Raw genomic sequence first — 18,777 nt, forward strand, 5'->3', positions numbered from 1 at the left:
CCTGGCAAAAGCAGCTGAAGTCCTGGGACTGGACCAGGAAGCAGGGGAGAAAATGACATTAAGGGTAAGATAACACCCCTGGGGCAACTCGGGGCAGCGGGAACGTGTTTCTCTGCATGCTTTTCGCATACTGAGCTAGCTGGGCAGCTGCCCTGCCCTCCACTCTTTTCCTGAGTGCTCTCCTAGCTTCTCCAGAACCTCTCGTGGGGTTAATAAGGGAACGGTTATCATCCATCCTTCCGCATGTTAATGAGAATCATGATTTCACTTTGTTCTCTGGAGCTTTATGTACATGACCGGGTCTCGGAAGCTTTTTCCATCTCAGTTCCCCAGTCTATCTTTAAATTACTCCTGTTTCAATGAAAATGAACAAGGTAGTGCTTGAAATGCAAGATGATTTTGCAACAAAAGGGGTTTATGTTTAGAAGGAATAAATGACTAACACAGTATCTGTATTTAAGCTTAGAAATCAGGGGTATTAACAGTTTTCTTCTGGGATATGCTGTTAGTCCAAGAGATCCCCCCCCCCCCCGCCACCCACAAACACACACATATACAGACACTTCTTCCACTGAGAATGTGCGACTAAAGCACTGTTCATTGGGACAGTTAATTTACATAGAAGGTCTGTTCCAAAGATAACCCATTTTAATTAATTTCTAACAGAATATAACCTAAATACAGAGGCATTGGCACAAAATTTAGAAAAATAAATTTCAGAAAATGAGTGGATAATCTCAGCGGACGATTATTGTTTTCTGCAGCAATTCAAAATGAATACTTTGATCAGGAGTAATAGCTGCCAATTTACCATGGGGATGCCAGCATGGTCTGGGAGTATACATGCTTCTAGGACATCTCTCCAGCAAGCAGAGAGGGTGACAAGCTCCCGCACTTCATCAGATACCTGGTCTGCTTCTCCACTAGGTCTGCCAAGGTGCCGAAAGCCATCTCTCATCTTCTGAGATCATTATCAGGAAGTAATTCCCATTATGTTGAATTTTCCTCTTCCATTAAATTTACCTATAGTGCATCGAAATACCAGCTGCTTAACTGGGGGGTTATTGGTGAGGGGTTATGTAAGCATTACAATTGCTCAACTATTCCCATACATTTGGAGAGTCAAAGGAGGACACGATGCATGTCTCAGCAATTTTCCATTTCACAGAGCCTAACGGCTGCCACCTCCAGCTAATACACAAGCCACATGTTAAAATATTTTAACTTGCAGGATGATGTCCCGAAGAGTCTTGATGGGTTTTCAGCAGCTACCACCTGTTGAAAGCAGAGAGCTGATGCCCTATCAGACGACAAGCTGCGGATTTGCTTCTTTATTTTAATATGGATAAATAAACAAAGATGGGCCAAAGTAGCTTCAAAATCATCACTGCAGGACTTCCTATGTCAGAAGTATTTGACGTCTATGAAAAATATATCATTGGTTTACTTTTGAAAGAGGCCTTTCCATAACAGATATCTGCCTGTGTGGGGCAATGAATAAGTATTATCCAATAATAGGTAATAATTAGGAAGTTTCCATACAATGTGTGTGTGTGTGTGTGTGGATTAGGTTTATATTAAACTGTAGAGACAAAATGCCCCCCACAATATAATAAAAACCAGTTTTTTTGACATCTGTGAATGCAATCAAAAAATTAAAAATCTAAAAAGTCTCGTATTTTCTTTGGTTACTCATAGTAAAGATTAGAGCTAGGCAGAGGTTAAGGTTGTCATAGTTGGGATTAGGGTTAAGCCCATGGAAATTAATGGAGAGCCCCCACAAAGATATAGATACCTAATCTGTGCATATGTGTGTCTGTGTGTGTGTATATTAACAGGGTCGGTGGCCATCTGGCCCAGTCCCTTGTGTGTTCTTACTGGCTGTCCAATTTGTTACTGTTTTGGCTTAATGGTTTTGGTTGTGGGTTGGAGGCTGGCAGGAGGCCTGCCTCAATTACTTATGTAAGGTTTTTTGTTTTGTGTTCTCTTGGTTTCATGTGCGTTTAGGTATTTCAGTTACAGTTCCTTGTTCTTTTCTCCATGTTCACTGTTCATTTGGTTTTCCTGGTTTTAGTTTCCCTTAGTGTTTGGACCTTTTCTGTATCTGTTTATTGTCCTCACCTGCCCCTCGTTGCCCCTAGCCTGTAGTAGCCCTCACCTGCCCCTCGTTGCCCTTAGCCTGTAGTAGCCCTCACTTGCCCCTCGTTGCCCCTAGCCTGTAGTAGCCCTCACCTGCCCCTTGTTGCCCCTAGCCTGTAGTAGCCCTCACCTGCCCCTCGTTAGCCTTTGTCATCAGTGCCTGCCTTTGTTCTGTTCCTTAGTCTGTCATTGTGGCTGTTTGCCCTGTGTTACTGGTGGTCAATTATAGTTGTTACTGTGTGTTTGTTCCTGTGTCATTAGTGTTTTACTCCTTGCTTGGTTCCCACATGTCTTCCCAGTTTCAGTGCTAGTTAGATTTTTAGTTTTATTTCAAATTTTACCTCTTTTGTTTTGACCTCTCATGGTTCCTTTACTTTCTGGTTCTCCATTTGTGTTCTATTTGTTAATAAACCCCTTTTTTGACAGCCACTGTGTAGGTCATCCCTCCTTAGTGATGCCCAGCTGTAACATGTATAACATATACAGTCATTATTTAATTAATTAATTTTAAAGAAGTCTACCTCTGGGTATTCAGCTGTTAATCCTTTTTTCTTCTTCTTTTTTTCTGCAAATGAATCCGGACTTGTGTGTCATCCCATTTATGTAGGTTACACAGGACTGTAAAGCATGACTGTCCTAAGTGCATTCCATCAATAATCATTTTGGTATTTAATCACTCAGTATAGGTCCAGGTCCTCAGACTGAAGCACTGTAGAAAGTTTTCTTTTAACGATTTCCATTCATTTTAAATTGTGTTCTATGTGCAAAATTTTTTAGTTTAAAGATTGAGTTAAAGATTGTAGGTAACTGTACATTGACTTAAATCTGTGAATTGAGCTGGCTGGCACTACATCTCTGGTTATAGAAATGTAGCTTTTCATCACCGTGTCCCCAGTCATGTGTGGGTGAGGAAAAATAAAATAATAAAAGTTCCCCATTCCAGGGTCACAGAGCTGTCACTGTACACTCTGTTCCCTGCATAAATGCCGGAGTACTTTGCCTTTTCAAAGCCAGTCTGTTTTTTTCTTTTTTCCTGTCTTAGTTTGAGGCTTCCCACCTTGATGGCTTGTGCCCTGGATGGAGCGTCATCCTTAAAGGGAAGCCTCCTTCCGATGCCAGCAAGTAAGTGTCCTGCTCTGGACGTGCCGGGCAGCTTCAAGAGACTTCGCTGTGTTTCTGAAGCAGAATAATAACCTGTAATAACTGCTTTGTAAATCAGACAACATGCAGGGCTTACCTAATCTCTGTTTGTTTCAGCAAGTAAATAAATTTTCACCACAACCCTATGGAAGATCGATGAATGGATTAAGATTCCATGTTTTTTTTATTTATTTAATTCCATAATGAACTATCATTACATTACAGTGGTTAGCAACCAAGGAAACCAAGGTTTGAGTCTCTGACCTAGCTGTACGTGTGCAGATTTAGCATGTTCTCCCCGTGTCATCATGGGGTTTCCTCCACGTTCTCCAGTCCAAACCCCACCAGAGCCCAAAAACAGGCAAAGTTTAATTGGAATTACCAAATTGTCAGACTGTATGTTACGGGGGGTACAGTACCCCCTGATCAAGACCAAGACCCCCCCAAATAGACAAAAATAGCAGTTTGGGGGGGGGGGCGTCCTTAGCATTTTTCTTTTGTTGTAAATAAAAAAGAAAAAGAAAAAAAGAAAGAGAACCTCACCTTGTAGGAAAATTTTATGTAAAACGATTTCAGACACCCCTAGTGTGGACCGTACCATTTTAACCACATCGGCGCTAGAAGCAGCTTATAGCCAGTCGGTTGCATCATTCATTCTCATTGAGTGACATGTTCGTTGTGATTTCAAGATTTCAAGATTCTTTATTCGTCACATACATAGTTATAACAAGTACAACATGTAGTGAAATGAACCCTGACCGATCCAAAGACTGTGCAAAAAAGAGTTAACAAAATTTTAAATTACAATGTACAATAGCTTAAAATATAAAAAGTGCAGACAATATAAAAAGTGCAGACAAATTATAAGAATGAATTTGACAATATATACATAGAATTAAAAAAGAAAAAAAGAAGTGGCAAGTGGTGACGCATGAGATGATTGTTGTGCAATATACAGTGAACAGAAATAAGTAAAGTATTTAAAGTGCAGTGTGCAGTGAAGTTTGCCTTGATAAGTACATGGCAGTTTATGCATCCACTGTACAATATTTAAGAGGTAGTGGTGTCATGTCCTGGTTGAGAAGTCTTACGGCATGAGGATAGAAACTCCTCCTGAGTCTCTCTGTTGTGTTCGTCCGTCATGTTACTGTTTGTCGTGCATTGGTAAATGTAAGTAGCCAGCAGAAGTTTAGCCTGTCGAAAATGTGTTATTTTACAACCTTCATTTATTCGTTTAAGTGTTTCATCTACTAATGCAAGCTGACGTCTTTATAAGTTGAATTACTTACCATTGTCCTTCTGAGGCCGGTATAGTCAACGTTAGTTACGTTAACTAGCAAGATAAGCTAATTTCTCTGTTTAAATCAGGTTTATTCGGTGAGGTAAAATCAATCATGGTCATTTTCCAAGGAGATGAACTCCCTATGTTTTCATTCTCATTTTATCATGAATAAATTGTGTCTTTCTGAAATTAATTCGCCATTTAGCCCGTGTGGTTTGTTATTAGGCCAATGTTAATGCATATAAGGTCTAACGTTATGCTCTGAAAAAAACATTACTATATAAGTGAAACCTATAGGGCCAAGGTAAAAAAAACTATCTAGCAAATAATAAGCCTTATTATTTGAATTTTAGTGGTATTGATTCTGAATTCCACAATTTCATATTTATGGACATTTTTAGAAGCTTCATTTGGTAGCCCAGATACTGTTTTGTTAAACATAGATTAGATGGAGACATCAGACACTTTTTTGGTAGTAAAAGAAGAGTAAGTAGGAAATATTAGTGTTAAGAGCTACAGAACATTACACCAAAAGTATAGGTGCAGTTTTGCAAACTTAATGTGTATGAAGGAAAGTGGTGGTCAGCAGAAGGCAGGAGAGGCGCAGGAGCAGGCAGCAGGAAGATGGCAGGATGAGGACAGTGTGCAGGACAGTGAGCAGGAAGATGGCAGGATGAGGACAGTGAGCAGGCAGCAGGGAGATGGCAGGATGAGGACAGTGTGCAGGACAGTGTGCAGGCAGCAGGAAGATGGCAGGATGAGGACAGTGTGCAGGACAGTGAGCAAACAGCATCACTGATGAAAACAGCATGCAGAACCAAGAGGTGAGTTAGAAATTAGGCTGTACTTTAAGATCTACTGTATCATCAAGACAGATATTAGCCTAATAGGCAAATATTCATTTCTGAAGGCTGTTGGAGCTGGGGGGACTGAGAGGGCAGGAATAACACCAGACTGCTGGACCAGACCAGGCTGTTTGTAAATGTATAGGCTTATTACTTTTACTAGTATACTTCTTCTAGGATAATTCCTGGCAGTTATCAAAACCAAGTTCTTTTGGATAGGGATAAGGATAATGAGATCTTCTGTATTGATTCTCATTTTGTCGCATGTCCAGACCATGACCGTGTGTTGCAAACATGTTAGTAAACACCCCTACGCATCTTGCACTCTTAACATTGAACCTGGTGGCAACTATTCATATTGACGCGGTAGCGGACCGTAATGGTCATAGAAGTGTTATGAAGGCAGTACCCCCCAATTATGGAGGGATAATTCGCACTCTGCCTGTAATGTGTTGGTGCTCCATCCTTGATTATTCCCTGCCTTGTGCCCATAGCTTCTGGGATAGACTCCCTACATAGGCCAAGCAAGTATGGAAAATCAATGGAGTATCAGCATAAAATAATGCTGTAATCAGGACAAAGTGTAACCACCAAAAGGCTCAGTCTTGGCATCCCTAAAACAACCCGCTTAATTATCTTTAATGAATTCATTGTCAGAAACAGTTTTCCAAAACCAGTATATGAATAAAAATGAGTACAGCAAACACAAATATTTACAGAGTGTCCTAATATTTTCTTTAATATTGAATGTTGTGGACATATTGCCTCGTCCATTTTTTTAAAATAAAATTTAATGATGTGTTTTAAAGGATTTAAACTACTATATAGGGCCTGCAGATGAAATACGGCGTCTTAATTAGATTTCTTCTGAAATCATCGGAAGATTAGCCTAACTTTACGTATGCCTAGTCGAGTCCTCGGCGGACGCATGTTTGTCGTACTATTTGCTTCACTAGTATCCAAAAATGAAAAATGAAAATATTCTAACTGAACCTTTCTGGGTTGTAAGATAAGATCGACTAGGGCCAGGCAGAAATCGATTCATTGCTTATTGTTAATCTCCCGAGGTCTTGCAGAAGCCGCAGGTCAATCCCGCCATTCCCGTCCTGCACCATCAGAGCCTGAACTGTCAGCTACAGCATTGAGCTATAATGGAAATCTCCTCTGTCACTGAGTTAACTCGTTACTTTGAGGGAGAAAACCATAAGGCTGAAGATTACATGGGTGTGACGTGAGTTTTAATGACTTAGCGAGAAAATGGTCTAAAACAGCTGGGTAACAGAAAACAAATTTTTTTAATTTAAAAATTATTTATTTTATTTATTTTGTTATAAATAAAAAGAATTGGGGCGATTCCAGGACAACGAGTATGCTTTTGAAACTTTGTGAGGAAACGAAGGACACGTCTCTTCTAGAAATCCTGCTGGAGAAAAGTGAACCGCGGTGAAAAACCATGCAATGGAAAGGTATTCATTTATTTGCTTTTAAAATTAAGCAGCCGATTTAACTCTCAGATTTGTGTGCAAAATACGTAGCCTACGTGACATAAACGCGCAGTTCCAAAACCGGTTGCATGAAGAAAAATCTCTAATGCGTTTTATTAGCCATATTAAATCACGCATCTCCCCTGCATACTGTATGACCGACACCTAGTCCAGACTCGCTTACTTGCAGCTGGCCTAATGATAGGATTATCCCCGCTAATTTTTCTCTACTTTTCATTAATTTCTTAATACTTCCCTTTCATACTGTACCCCCCTCCAGATTTGAAATCAATTTCAAGTGCGGTGACGAGATCGCCTTCCACTTCAACCCCCGTTTCGCGGAGTCCCAAATCGTGTGCAACTCCTTCATGTCCAGCCGCTGGGGACAGGAGGAGCACTGCAGCACTTTCCCCTTCGAGAAAGAGGAGGCCTTTCAGGTACTGTAGCTTTAGCTCCAAACAACCTGTCCATTGTCTTAATTAACAATCGTGGATAGACAATTTCTCCTAATAATCTGTAATTGCGTGCTTGCCGTCTGAATGAAAGTCGGCAACGATTCTATTACATATATAGTATGACGGAGGCTCCTATACGGGTAAAAATGGAATAGGACCTTCTATAATTAGTGACTGCTATTATGCCTGCTCCAGACAGGCAGGCGCAGTGTCTTCTTGAAAACAGCATCTGTTTGATGTCCCAGGTCATATGACTCACCTGGAAAACGTCCCTTCTCTCTTAGATTGAAATCTACTCGGATAATGAAAGCTTCCACGTGTACATCGACGAGGTAAAGATCATGCAGTACAAGCATCGCGTCGAAGACCTGAAGACTATCACTAAGGTTCAGGTGGCGAATGACGTGAATATCTCCTCCCTGATGATCACCAAAAAAACGTTTTATTAAAATAACTACGCAAGGAATTAGGCTAAATCATATGTCCACAATTGCTCTTTAACAAATTAGGCTGTGAACTTTTGTTTCTTTATACTAAATTATTCGCTCTCTGTTTTTTTTTAATACGCTTGAATGTGTGTGACTTTAATAAGCTTTAAATGTTTTACATTTGCTTTCAAATGTGTCACGTCCAAAACAACATTTGATAACTTGTCCAAAACTAATAGCTTGCAAACACATACAAAAAGCATTTAAATAAAGTGAACCTACACAATATCCCTTGTTTTTATCTTCTGTGAAAAATCAGCAGAAAAAGAATTACATATTTCAAAACGCCTTATGAGCCTCTGCAGATATGTACGTGTATATTTAGACACAGGTGAGAAATTTACAAGGATGGATATTTTGAGACACGTCCAAGATTTCCTTCTCAGCTATGACGTGTTTAGGCAAAACAGACCGGCAATCCAGAGTTCTTCAAATCCCATTTTTCCAGGATACCATTAATTCTTCTTCTGTTACCACGGATTAGTTGTACTCATATCAATATGCATGCCTGCCACTCTCACTTTAGACAGAGATTTTTGCAGCTTGTACATATATGCTGTATATATTTGTCTTATTTGTCTTAAATATAATACATTGGAAGAACCGAGTTAGGCAGAGCTATACTTATTAGCATTAATTAATTTAATTGGAATATAGCACCAATTTAGAAATACAGTTGTATGTATTCCTACAACTCGACCCTATATGGATGGATGGATGGATGGATACTATTTGTATATTTGTCCTCCTTTTAGATTAATTATGTTATATAGGCTAATGCTATTGTCTTCAAGTCTCAGTGTCCTTAAATAATCTTTACTAAGAAACAAAATAAATAAAAAGCACACAGTATGGTGTTCATTATTCGTACAGGTTAAACGATTATAGACTCGATTATCGATTATCAGACATTTTCAGATCGACTGCAATTAAATTCACATTTATGGTCAAACCTAATTACCATCGTAACCTTAGTTTAATAAAAGCCAGCACATCAACTCCCTTAGCGTTCCACATCCCCAGTCCAAATCTAGCACACCGTATATCTAATTGGCTAAATGGCTGCAACAGTTATGAATTAATTTCAATAGAAAGCGTCATGATACACGTGTGAGTCACATTTATGCAGCAGGGAATCAAACACCTGGAACCGCTGCTTTTGCAAGTCGTCGCTCAGAGCGTCTGGATTTGACTCAGCATCTGGCGCTGGGGCTCCCGGCTCATCAGCTTCTTGCCGGGCTTGAAGAGCCGCAGTCATTCTCCACTTGCGAGCAGGTGGACATGTCTTGTCGCCCCGTATGTTTATTTCTACATTTAATGTAAACCAGTCAAAAAAGTAACTCGGCCACCTCCTGGGATGGGAATGCTATCACCCTTTTCTTTCGTCGGATTCTGATCACAGTGATGAAATCAAAGGCAAGTGATTCTCTATTTGTAAACTGCTAATTTTTGAATATGATAAAGTGGGAGAGATTAGGGCTATGAAAATGTAATTTTAATCATCGGGAAAAAAAACGCTTTAGCTGTGATTGGCGGTCTGTTTTTTTACGAATGTGCCTAATCCTAAATATTAGGATTCGTCTGTAAATCGGTATTTTATTTCTGTTCACGAATACATTCATTTCTGATGCCAAATTTTAAAATTTTGAATAATTAAGAATTATTTTGACTTCCTAATAGAGCAATAAAATAAAATACTATTAACAATGTTTCAAATAAAACTGATAGTATGTCGTTTGTGCATGAGTAAGTCGTTTGAGTACCAGGCATGTCAATGTGAGTCAAGAAAAAGTTTAGGTAACATTACTACGGAGCCCATAAAAGACAGGGCTAGAAAATATAACTTGAAACTGTTTTGCATTAACTCGCAAAATATTTGCGTTTCATCTAAAATTACGAGGGAGCGCAAAACTGCTTAGAAATATTTTTTTCCAGCCCTGTCTCTTTATGGGCAATGTACATTGCAGTTTACACATTATTAAACAAGTTCTTGCTTAACAATTCTTCTGCGGTATTGAAGTTTAATTGATGAATTATACATTAATGTTAATATAAACAGTCACAGACAAAGGAGAAAATAATCGATTGTCATCTTTATTCGGACAGATTCTACATATTCGAGGGACAGATGACCTTTCTTGAAAGTGATGTAGGAGATAATCATCCTCATTTCTCAGTTCTGTTTGGAGTTAGTGAATATGTGATCATTCTTGTCACTGAGGAGGACCTCGGCAACCAAACAGAGATGAATGTATCTTTTGAGCACTACTCGTCTGAGCCGCATCTATTCCATTTCCTGTCATACGAGAACGGATCTTCTGGCCGAGCAGAGAACACAAGCAGGGATTCGTTCCTGCACGAGCGCGCCGAGCTGGAACGGCTGATCCTGCTGACCATCCGGGAGCCCACCACCATCGCGCTCACTGTCATGTACGCGCTCTCCTTTGCCGTGGGCTTTGTTGGAAATGTCATGTCCATCTGGGTGCTCAGCAGCCACAGAAGCAAGAGGTTCCCGGGGGTCAGTGCCACCCGGAGCCTCCTGGTCAACCTGGCTGTGTGCGACCTCATGGTGGTGTGTGTTTGCATGCCCATCACCCTTGGCCACACGATTTACACTGCCTGGGTGTACGGGGACTTCCTCTGCCGCGCAGTGCCCTTCACCCAGGCCGTTTCTGTGTCGGCCAGCGTCCTCAGCTTGACTGTTATCAGCATCAACCGGTATTACAGTGTCCAAAACCCTCTGAATGCTCGGTCATTCATAACCTGGAGGAAGATCTTCTGGACCATCGTTGTGGTATGGGTCCTGTCTTCAGGGATCTGTTCACCCCTCATCTTCATGAATAAGCGCGATGAGATCCTCCTAATGGAGGACCAGCCCTTTGTGCTGCCCATCTGCAGAGAGCTCTGGCCTCAGGCGAGACTGAAGCAAGCCTACAATGTTGTGCTCTTTGTAGCCCTCTACTGTCTCCCGGTAACCTTCAACCTTACCGTGGGCTTCTTGACAGGAAGGAGGCTGTGGAGCATGCCCCACAATTTTAGTGACTCCCGTAGCCAGGTAATGTACACTGCCCGCCTCAAAACCCGCAAGAAGATCGCCAAGATGGTGGTGGCTTTGGTCCTTCTGTTCGCTGTCTCCTGGCTGCCGCTCTATGTGGCTGACTTATGGATTGACCGAGTATTACATCCGCCACCGTGGGTGCTGCAGCTTCGACCTTTTGCCCAGTGGCTGGGCCTCACCAACTCCAGCCTAAATCCCTTCTGTTACTGCTTCATCGGAGACCTCTACCGCTCAGCCAGAGTCATCAGGACGAAGTACCACACAAGGCTCATTTCTGTCTTCACCTCTGTTACCTCTATTGGCTCCAAGAAGCAGCAGCCATCAAGGCCCCAGGAAGCTACATGCAACCTACCAGAAGTGAACTTATATACATGTATGTCACCCACCATTAGGTCTGATGTCATGCTAAACCTCAGCCATCCAACATCTATTCACAGCCTTACAGACAGGAAGCATTCTGTCAGCCAGTCCGATTGTCTTTAAACCTAAAAAGCTATAGACCAATCTGACTGGCCTTAGCAAGTTCTGTACGAGTCATAGTTCTATTTCTTGTAGATATAATGTTTCTCTGGTCTGGTTAAACATATATAGTAATCCTGTACCAAACATTGGTTTGCCACCAGTAATAGTACATGTGTCAAGTATTTATTTGAGGAACAGAAAATGTTCATTGCTCAATGCAATTTATTCTTCTTTTGTAAATACTTTGAATGGTGTGCACAGTTTTTCCGTGACTTAGCAGCACGTGTTACATATGATTTGTGTTGTATTTTCAGAAAGGACTTTTTTTCCTGGTTTTCTTTCATCTGCCATCCTTTTTTTGTATATAAATGAGGTTGTTCATCTGCACCTTGGGGAGGACATTCTGATTACGGTGCACTGTGTTATCTACAACAGCAACACAACAGCAAGTCTTTTACTGCCTTACTGGATTTAGTTTTTAGTTCCTGTATATGTCATCTGTTTCTTTGCTGTGGTCATGCACTTTCAATAAGAGCAAATATTTTCTGTTGATGAACTGGTGCTGTTTTTTTTTTTAACACCCCCCTGAAATGCCTCCCTCCCCTTTTGATTTTATAGAAAGGGGTGATAGTAAAACAGAAGGTCAATAATGCTGCTATCCAAGGCACCTTATTTGATATCCAGATTATTTTTGCTAGTCTTTGGTTGTTTTGTTTCTGGCTTTGTTGAGACCAAAATATGTTGTATTTAATGATGGAGATGATGTGGAATGATCATGTTAGATGGAAATGCTGGATGGCCACTGACACACGCCAGAAAACAACTAGTTAACAAAATGGACAAGTATGAGAAAAGCTAATTTGTTAAAATATTGTTAGTCTCATGGGTGAAAGGGTGTTTTGTGAAGGACAGTACATACAACAGCGTACTTTATTCCTTGAAAAAGAATTTCTGTCAGTAAAATTCATGCTTGACATATAACAAAGCTTTGCTGAATATCCCTGCTTTAGCTGAGAGTTTGCATACTCCTAGCGAGAGAAGGTCAAATGTGGGGTACAACCAGTACTAAAATGACCCGACATTTTCAGCTTCCGAGTACCAGAAGAACTTTTTAAATACCAGAAATATTACAATAAAGCCCCTCTCGCACTGAATACCTCATTAAAATGACGTATTATGAAAGATTCTGTTGCTAAAATGGAGGCAGGATTTAGAGTCATAGAGACGTGTTGTGATTCTCAGACATATGCCTCGTATTTGGCATCTCCTAATGTTCTCTGATTAAAATGGGACCACCCTTCATCGTTACACAATGTGGATCTGGGAGCCTATTTTACGCACAGCCCATGTCCGTGATGTTCTATGCCAAGCTGAAGGCAGTCACAGAACATTTTAGGAGAATAAACGTATCACTGTTGTCTGTGATTTTTCTCTCGCAGGCATTAGTGTCACCCAACCCAGCTTTTGCTGATTCACCTGCCATGACATTTCATACTCAGTGAAAACAATCACATTTATGGAATTTCATTCTCTGAGCAACCCTGCTAAGCATGCTAATAGGAGTCTTCAGGGCTATAAAACATTTATTCTTCCCTGGAAACATACGACTAGAAACTCAACAAGGACCTTAAAATGCCCCTACAGTGAAATACCTTGCAAAAATAAAGCTGCTTTAGTAACAACTTACAAAAATGAAGTGTGACTCTCTACTTGCTGTGACTCTACATTGACCCTGTCCTGTCTGAGTGTTTACTGCGTCCTCTTTAACTAGCTTATCGACCGTAATGATCTAGAAAGGGACAAATCGAAAATCGCCTATTAGGGACATAACAGTAGATATGAAATCTGGTTTAGCTAAGGACACAATCTCATCAAAGACTGGGGGTTAGAGTTACACAAAGTATCCTGGTGATGTGTCTGGAAGTAAAATATCTGTGTGCATACACAGCTAAAATGCACTCTTTGGATAAAAGTGTAAATCTTCCACCAAGGCCACAATTCACAGTATTTGGTACAAAAAGATAAACAACCTTTTTGAAAAAGGTGTCAGTTCTATGGCCGTCAATGAGGTGGGCATGTGTAAGTCTCCATAGAGATACAACGAGTGGTTATGCAGCTAGGCTATGATTAACCAGCACATAATATTGAAAGGATAAATGTTGACAACCCAAATTTTTTATATCCTATGCGAGACTTTAGTGTCAGATCTCTTCGTTTTATTTACTGGAGTACCATACAGTGAACATTTGGCAATCACACATATCAATGCATTTTAAAAGTTTATTACTGGAGTGTAGCAGGACTGCCCCATTTCTAATCATCAGCAGGAAAAACTCAGTCCATACAGTGTATGTATGAAAAGAAGAACTTTCTCCATATATAATCTCCTCAGCTGACTTCCATCCACATCTCCAGTCCATAAACACACATGCATGTCTTTCACATATTCACATGAGAAGGTGATTCCTGGACACTCCTGGTACCTGTCACTCAAATAGTCTTCTCCTAATGATGAATGAAACCTCCCTGTAATACGGCATTTGTGCATTGAGCCAAAGAAAATTATGTTTAAATGATTTTCATGTTAGTGTAAAACTATGCTATTATGCCTGTCAAAATGTATTACCATAGTTATCTCAAAACTTATAACCCCAGTATTTGCAGCAACCCTCCACATACCCATGGATATTTTAACTTGACGACTAGCACAAATTTTCAAGCTAATGAATAAAAATGACTTTTTTAAACTAGTTAATTGATTAAGGGAGCTGGTGGTGAAATTTAATAAATACATGGAATGGCTGGGGTGGCCCTGAGGAGATGATTGGGAACTGAAGTGGTCTGGCCATCCAACGAAACATCAGCGAGTTTTTGGAGAAAAAAAAAAAATCTTACTAGTTTTTTATTGTGCTATTCTTAATTTACCTATGTTATAATGCTAAATTGTGTTTTTTGTTCTTGGCAAGAGTGCACTTACTTCCCAGACAAATAGCTTTAAACATTTATTCTGACTGCCTAACACCTTTGCACAGTGCTGTATATTCAAGTGGGTGCAGGTTATGGCGACACAGAGGTGGACAGGCTTAGAAGAGACTCTAGCCCAGGTTCCATTGCGACAGAAGGGCAAATTTGAGAGATATTATTTCCTTATAAGGAGACCACTGACTCAGAAAGGAATCTTTGAGATTGAACAGGATGTATCAGCTACACTGAGATAGACACTAACAAGCCAATGATGCACCAGAACCATGCTTAAATAAAGGATGATGAATTGCCTGGGGACCCTTGTCCTGTCTGCCCTGAACAGGAGGCGGAGCCCACATTAAAGCCTTGGGACAGTTCACAAATCCATGGGATATTTTACTGGGCCACTCTCAGTGGTACTACAGCAGGACCCCCTTCCGGAGTTAAAAGTCCATTTCCATGATTCCCATGGTCATAACAATCCATCACTGGGTTGTTTCACATCGGGGAATGAGGGAAGGAGTGAAGGCGGCTGGGGACAACGAGTGGATTTTATTGAGAATGGACTACGACGACACTGGAAATAGAATGAATGAATGAATGAAATAAAGGGGCCAAAACACAAGGCAGGTAGGTGAAACAAAGTAATAAAGACTACAATGACAGCGGGACGGGCTGAGGGAAGCACAGGAAGCAGCGCAAGCAGCATCTTCACCTCCGGGTAACAGGCAGCAAACAAACGTAATGACTGGCAAGAGAACAGAGCCAGGGTGGAACATACAGTGCTCACACTTTAATTTGCTAAAAGTACTGCAAATGTATTAATTTTATAACTTTATCCATTTGTTTACAAAAATATGTCACACTCACACACTTCAATTTGGTGATCAGTGGTCATTGTTGACACACCACAACGAAATGTGTCCTCTGCATTTAACCCATATGTGACATAGCAAGGGACAGGTAATTCAGCAGTCAGGAAGCAGTGCTTGAGGGCAGTACCTTGCTGGTTAGGGATTCGAACCAGCAATCTATCAATTACAAGTGCACTTCACTAATCATCAAGCCACCGCTATATATAGCAAGGTCAACAATATTCATTTGAAATTGTAATACACTGAAACCAAAATTATAGTTCTAAAAGAGTTGATCTGAGTTCATTAAAAAGTTAATTTTGCTTAGTGGCATCTTTCGCAATAACATAAAACACCACATATTTGTGCTTAGTATCCCTTTGGGAGCCAGTGACAAAAATTGCAATTAATAACAAAATGGCAATGACAGAACTGAAGGAATCAGTCAAAAAAATGTCATTTTCCCTCCTCATCTTTTCTTACTGTTTTTTCACTAGTTTTGCATTTGGCTACGGTCAGAATCACTACTGGTAGCATGAGGTGATACCTGGACCCTACAGAGGTTGCACAGGTAGTCCAACTCCTCCAGGATGGCGCATCAATACGTGCCATTGCCAGAAGGTTTGCTGTGTCTCCCAGTACAGTCTCAAAGGCTTGGAGGAGATTCCAGGAGATAGGCAGTTACCATAGAAGGTCCTTAACCCATCAGCAGGACCAGTATCTGCTACTTTGTGCAATTAGGTACAGGATGAGCACAGCCAGAACCCTACAAATTGACCTCCAGCAGGCCACTGGTGTGAATGTCTCTGACCAAACAATCAGAAACATCATGAGGGGGACCTGAAGGCCTGACGTCCTCTAGGGGGCCCTGTGCTCACTGTCTAACACCATGGAGCTGGATTGGTATTTGCCATTGAATACCAGAATTGGCAGATCCACCACTGATGCCTTGTGCTTTTCACAGATCAGAGCTTGTTCACCCTGAGCACATGTGACAGACGTGAAAGGGTCTGGAGAAGCCGTGGAAAACATTATGCAGCCTGTAACATTGTTCAGCATGTCTAGTTTGGTGGTGAGTCAGTGATGGTCTGGGAGGTATTCCCATGGAGGGATGCACAGACCTCTACAAACTAGGCAACAACACCTTGACTGCCATTAGGTATTGGGATGAAATTCTTGCACCCATTGTCAGACCCTACACTGGTGCAGTGGGTCCTGGGTCCCTCCTGTTGCCCGACAATGCTCAGCCTCATGTGGTGAAAGTATGCAGGCAGTTCCTAGAGGATGAAGGAATTGATACCATTGACTGGCCTCCACACCCGCCTGACCTAAATCCAATAGAACACCTCTGGGACATTATGTTTCGGCCCATTGCATGCATACAAGCACATTGATGCCATACAAACTACCAAGTATGACTTTGAGTTGCTGCAATAAAATTTCGGCAAAATGGACTAGCCTGCCGCATCATTTTTTCACTTTGATTTTTGAATTCAGCCATCTGTAGGTTGATAATTTTCATTTCCATCAATCAATGTGGCATCCTTTCATTCTTAACACATTACCCAGTTCATATCAGTATAGATATACAGCATGATTTTTTTCCCATTGAGATCTGATGAGTTTTCAAAGCGTTCCTTCGTTTTTTTTGAGCAGAGTATATTGATAAAGGGTTAGCCAAGAAACAGGTGTGGATAATTAACAATGAAGCAAAACACGTAGAGGTACCAGGAACTAACAAAACCAGGAACAACAAAACCAGGTGCAAGTGGGAAGAACCAAGAACAAAAACCTAAACACCTGAACCAATACAGAAATAAAAACTCAAGCAGGTATGAACCTTGGGGAAACTGATAATTAAAATAACCAGCAAAGATCCCACGACAGTAGGGATGGACTGATGGTCACTGTCGCACGGCTGAAAGGGTTAAGCGGGCAACCCGAGGAATAGAGAAACATACTGGGAACACAGAAGGGTGCTAAAACTACAAAACACAGTGAAGTGGATGAAACAGCCAGCCACACCTGCTGGCCAAACGGGGTGAAGACCGACAAGGCAGGAACAGATCCTGATTCCTAATATCATTACCCCACTTCTGCACTGTTTATATTATACATTAATTCTCCCAGAATTGACGGCTTCCATTACATATTTGACTGAATTTGCATCTGAGATGATGGATGACATGTAATTAACATGCTACCGTGCACATCTCGTAACCATTAGTTTCATTACTGACACACCCCTTCTCTTATGTGCAGCCAATTCTCATTATATGCGCAGTGCCTTAGCAACTGATCTCCTCTGATTCTGCGCATTGACAGCTAATTACTGTGCTGCGACTTGCACAATGGCTGCAAGATGTAAGAATTCTTCAAGGATTCCAAAACAATTCTTTGCATAATGCTGAGGGTAATTGGTCTAATTGTTGGCCTTAGAAATGTAAATTGGATCAGTTATTTACATAATTATGTGCTGGTTTGTACAAAACTATATGGAGGCGTAACACCATAGCCTTTGTTGTTGCTATTTAGCCGTAATCATTGAATAAACAGCATTTTTGTTTCTTGGTTGTTCAGTGCATTTATTCTTGTACAGACTTAAATATCACTTAAGTTAAAGTAAAATTAACAAACAGTATAGGTATGTTTTACAAATCGGTTTGTCACCGATTCTGTTCATAACTTTTATGGACAGAATTTCTAGGCGTAGCCAAGGGGTGGAGAGAGTTCAGTTTGGGGGCCACAGGATGGTGTCTTTGCTTATTGCAGATGATGTGGTCCTGCTAGCGTCATCGGGCTAACCTGCAGCGGGCACTGGGGCAGTTTGCAGCTGAGTGTGAGGCAGCCAGGATCAGGATCAGTACTTCTAAGTATGAAGCCATGGTTCTCGACTGGAAAAGGGTGGAGATGAGCTGCTGCCCCAAGTGGAGGAGTTTAAGTATCTTGGGGTCTTATTCATGAGTGAGGGAAGAGGGGAGCGGAAGATCGACAGATGGATCAGTGCAACGTCGGCAGTAATGTGGACGCTGTACCGTTCTGTCCTTGTGAATGGGGAGCTGAGCCGGAAGGCAAAGCTTTCCATTTACCAGTCGATGAGCTTTCAGTAGTGACCAAAAGAATGAGATCGCGGATACAAGTGGCCGAAATGAGTTTCCTCTGTAGGGTGTCTGGACTCAGCCTTAGAGACAGGGTGAGGAGCTCGGACATTCGGGAGGGGCTCAAAGTAGAGCTGTTGCTCTCATCGAAAGGAGCCAGCTGAGGTGGTTTGGGCATCTATAGTTAGGAGTCCTCCTGCATGGCTCCCTGGGGAGGTGTTTCGGGCATGTCCAACTGGGAGGATGCTCTGGGGCAGAACCAGGACACGCTGGAGAGACTATATCTCTCAGCTAGCCTGGGAACGCCTTGGTATTCCCCCAGTGGTGCTGGAGGAGGTGGCTGGGGAGAGGCAGGGCTGGGCATCCCTGCTTAAACTGCTAACCCCCGCAACCTGGTGGAAAATGGATGAATGGATAGATGGATGGATGGATGGATGGATGGGTTTTTTTCTTATTTTATTTTACCAGTAAAATTCATTTTTAAAACAAACTGTCTCTAAATTAAAAG

The 18,777-nt window shown here is 41.3% G+C and overlaps 2 protein-coding genes across 2 annotated transcripts; both read left to right on the forward strand.

Moving 5' to 3' along the window:
- On the forward strand, positions 1-8,061 carry grifin (galectin-related inter-fiber protein). Its single transcript, XM_023829994.1, has 4 exons — positions 1-64; positions 3,182-3,261; positions 7,171-7,327; positions 7,630-8,061. Exons 1-4 carry the CDS (start codon positions 53-55, stop codon positions 7,792-7,794), a joined length of 414 nt encoding a protein of 137 aa, XP_023685762.1. The 5' UTR covers positions 1-52; the 3' UTR covers positions 7,795-8,061.
- Positions 8,062-10,078: 2,017 nt separating this feature from the next.
- LOC111853265 (QRFP-like peptide receptor) lies at positions 10,079-11,805 on the forward strand. The gene has a single exon (XM_023829980.2). The coding sequence runs from the start codon at positions 10,079-10,081 to the stop codon at positions 11,372-11,374; it is 1,296 nt and encodes a 431-aa protein (XP_023685748.1). The 3' UTR covers positions 11,375-11,805.
- The last annotated feature ends 6,972 nt before the right edge of the window (positions 11,806-18,777 follow it).

Source organism: Paramormyrops kingsleyae, chromosome 22 (assembly GCF_048594095.1).
Source record: "Paramormyrops kingsleyae isolate MSU_618 chromosome 22, PKINGS_0.4, whole genome shotgun sequence".
In the NCBI taxonomy this organism is placed as follows: Eukaryota; Metazoa; Chordata; class Actinopteri; order Osteoglossiformes; family Mormyridae; genus Paramormyrops; species Paramormyrops kingsleyae.

Excerpts from the sequence above, each read along its gene's own strand:
- grifin (XM_023829994.1), top strand. Across the intron at positions 3,262-7,170 it reads CCTCCTTCCGATGCCAGCAA|ATTTGAAATCAATTTCAAGT; the intron begins GTAAGTGTCCTG and ends ACCCCCCTCCAG. Across the intron at positions 7,328-7,629 it reads AGAAAGAGGAGGCCTTTCAG|ATTGAAATCTACTCGGATAA; the intron begins GTACTGTAGCTT and ends CTTCTCTCTTAG.
- LOC111853265 (XM_023829980.2), top strand. The coding sequence starts at position 10,079 with ATGAATGTATCTTTTGAGCACTACTCGTCTGAGCCGCATCTATTCCAT.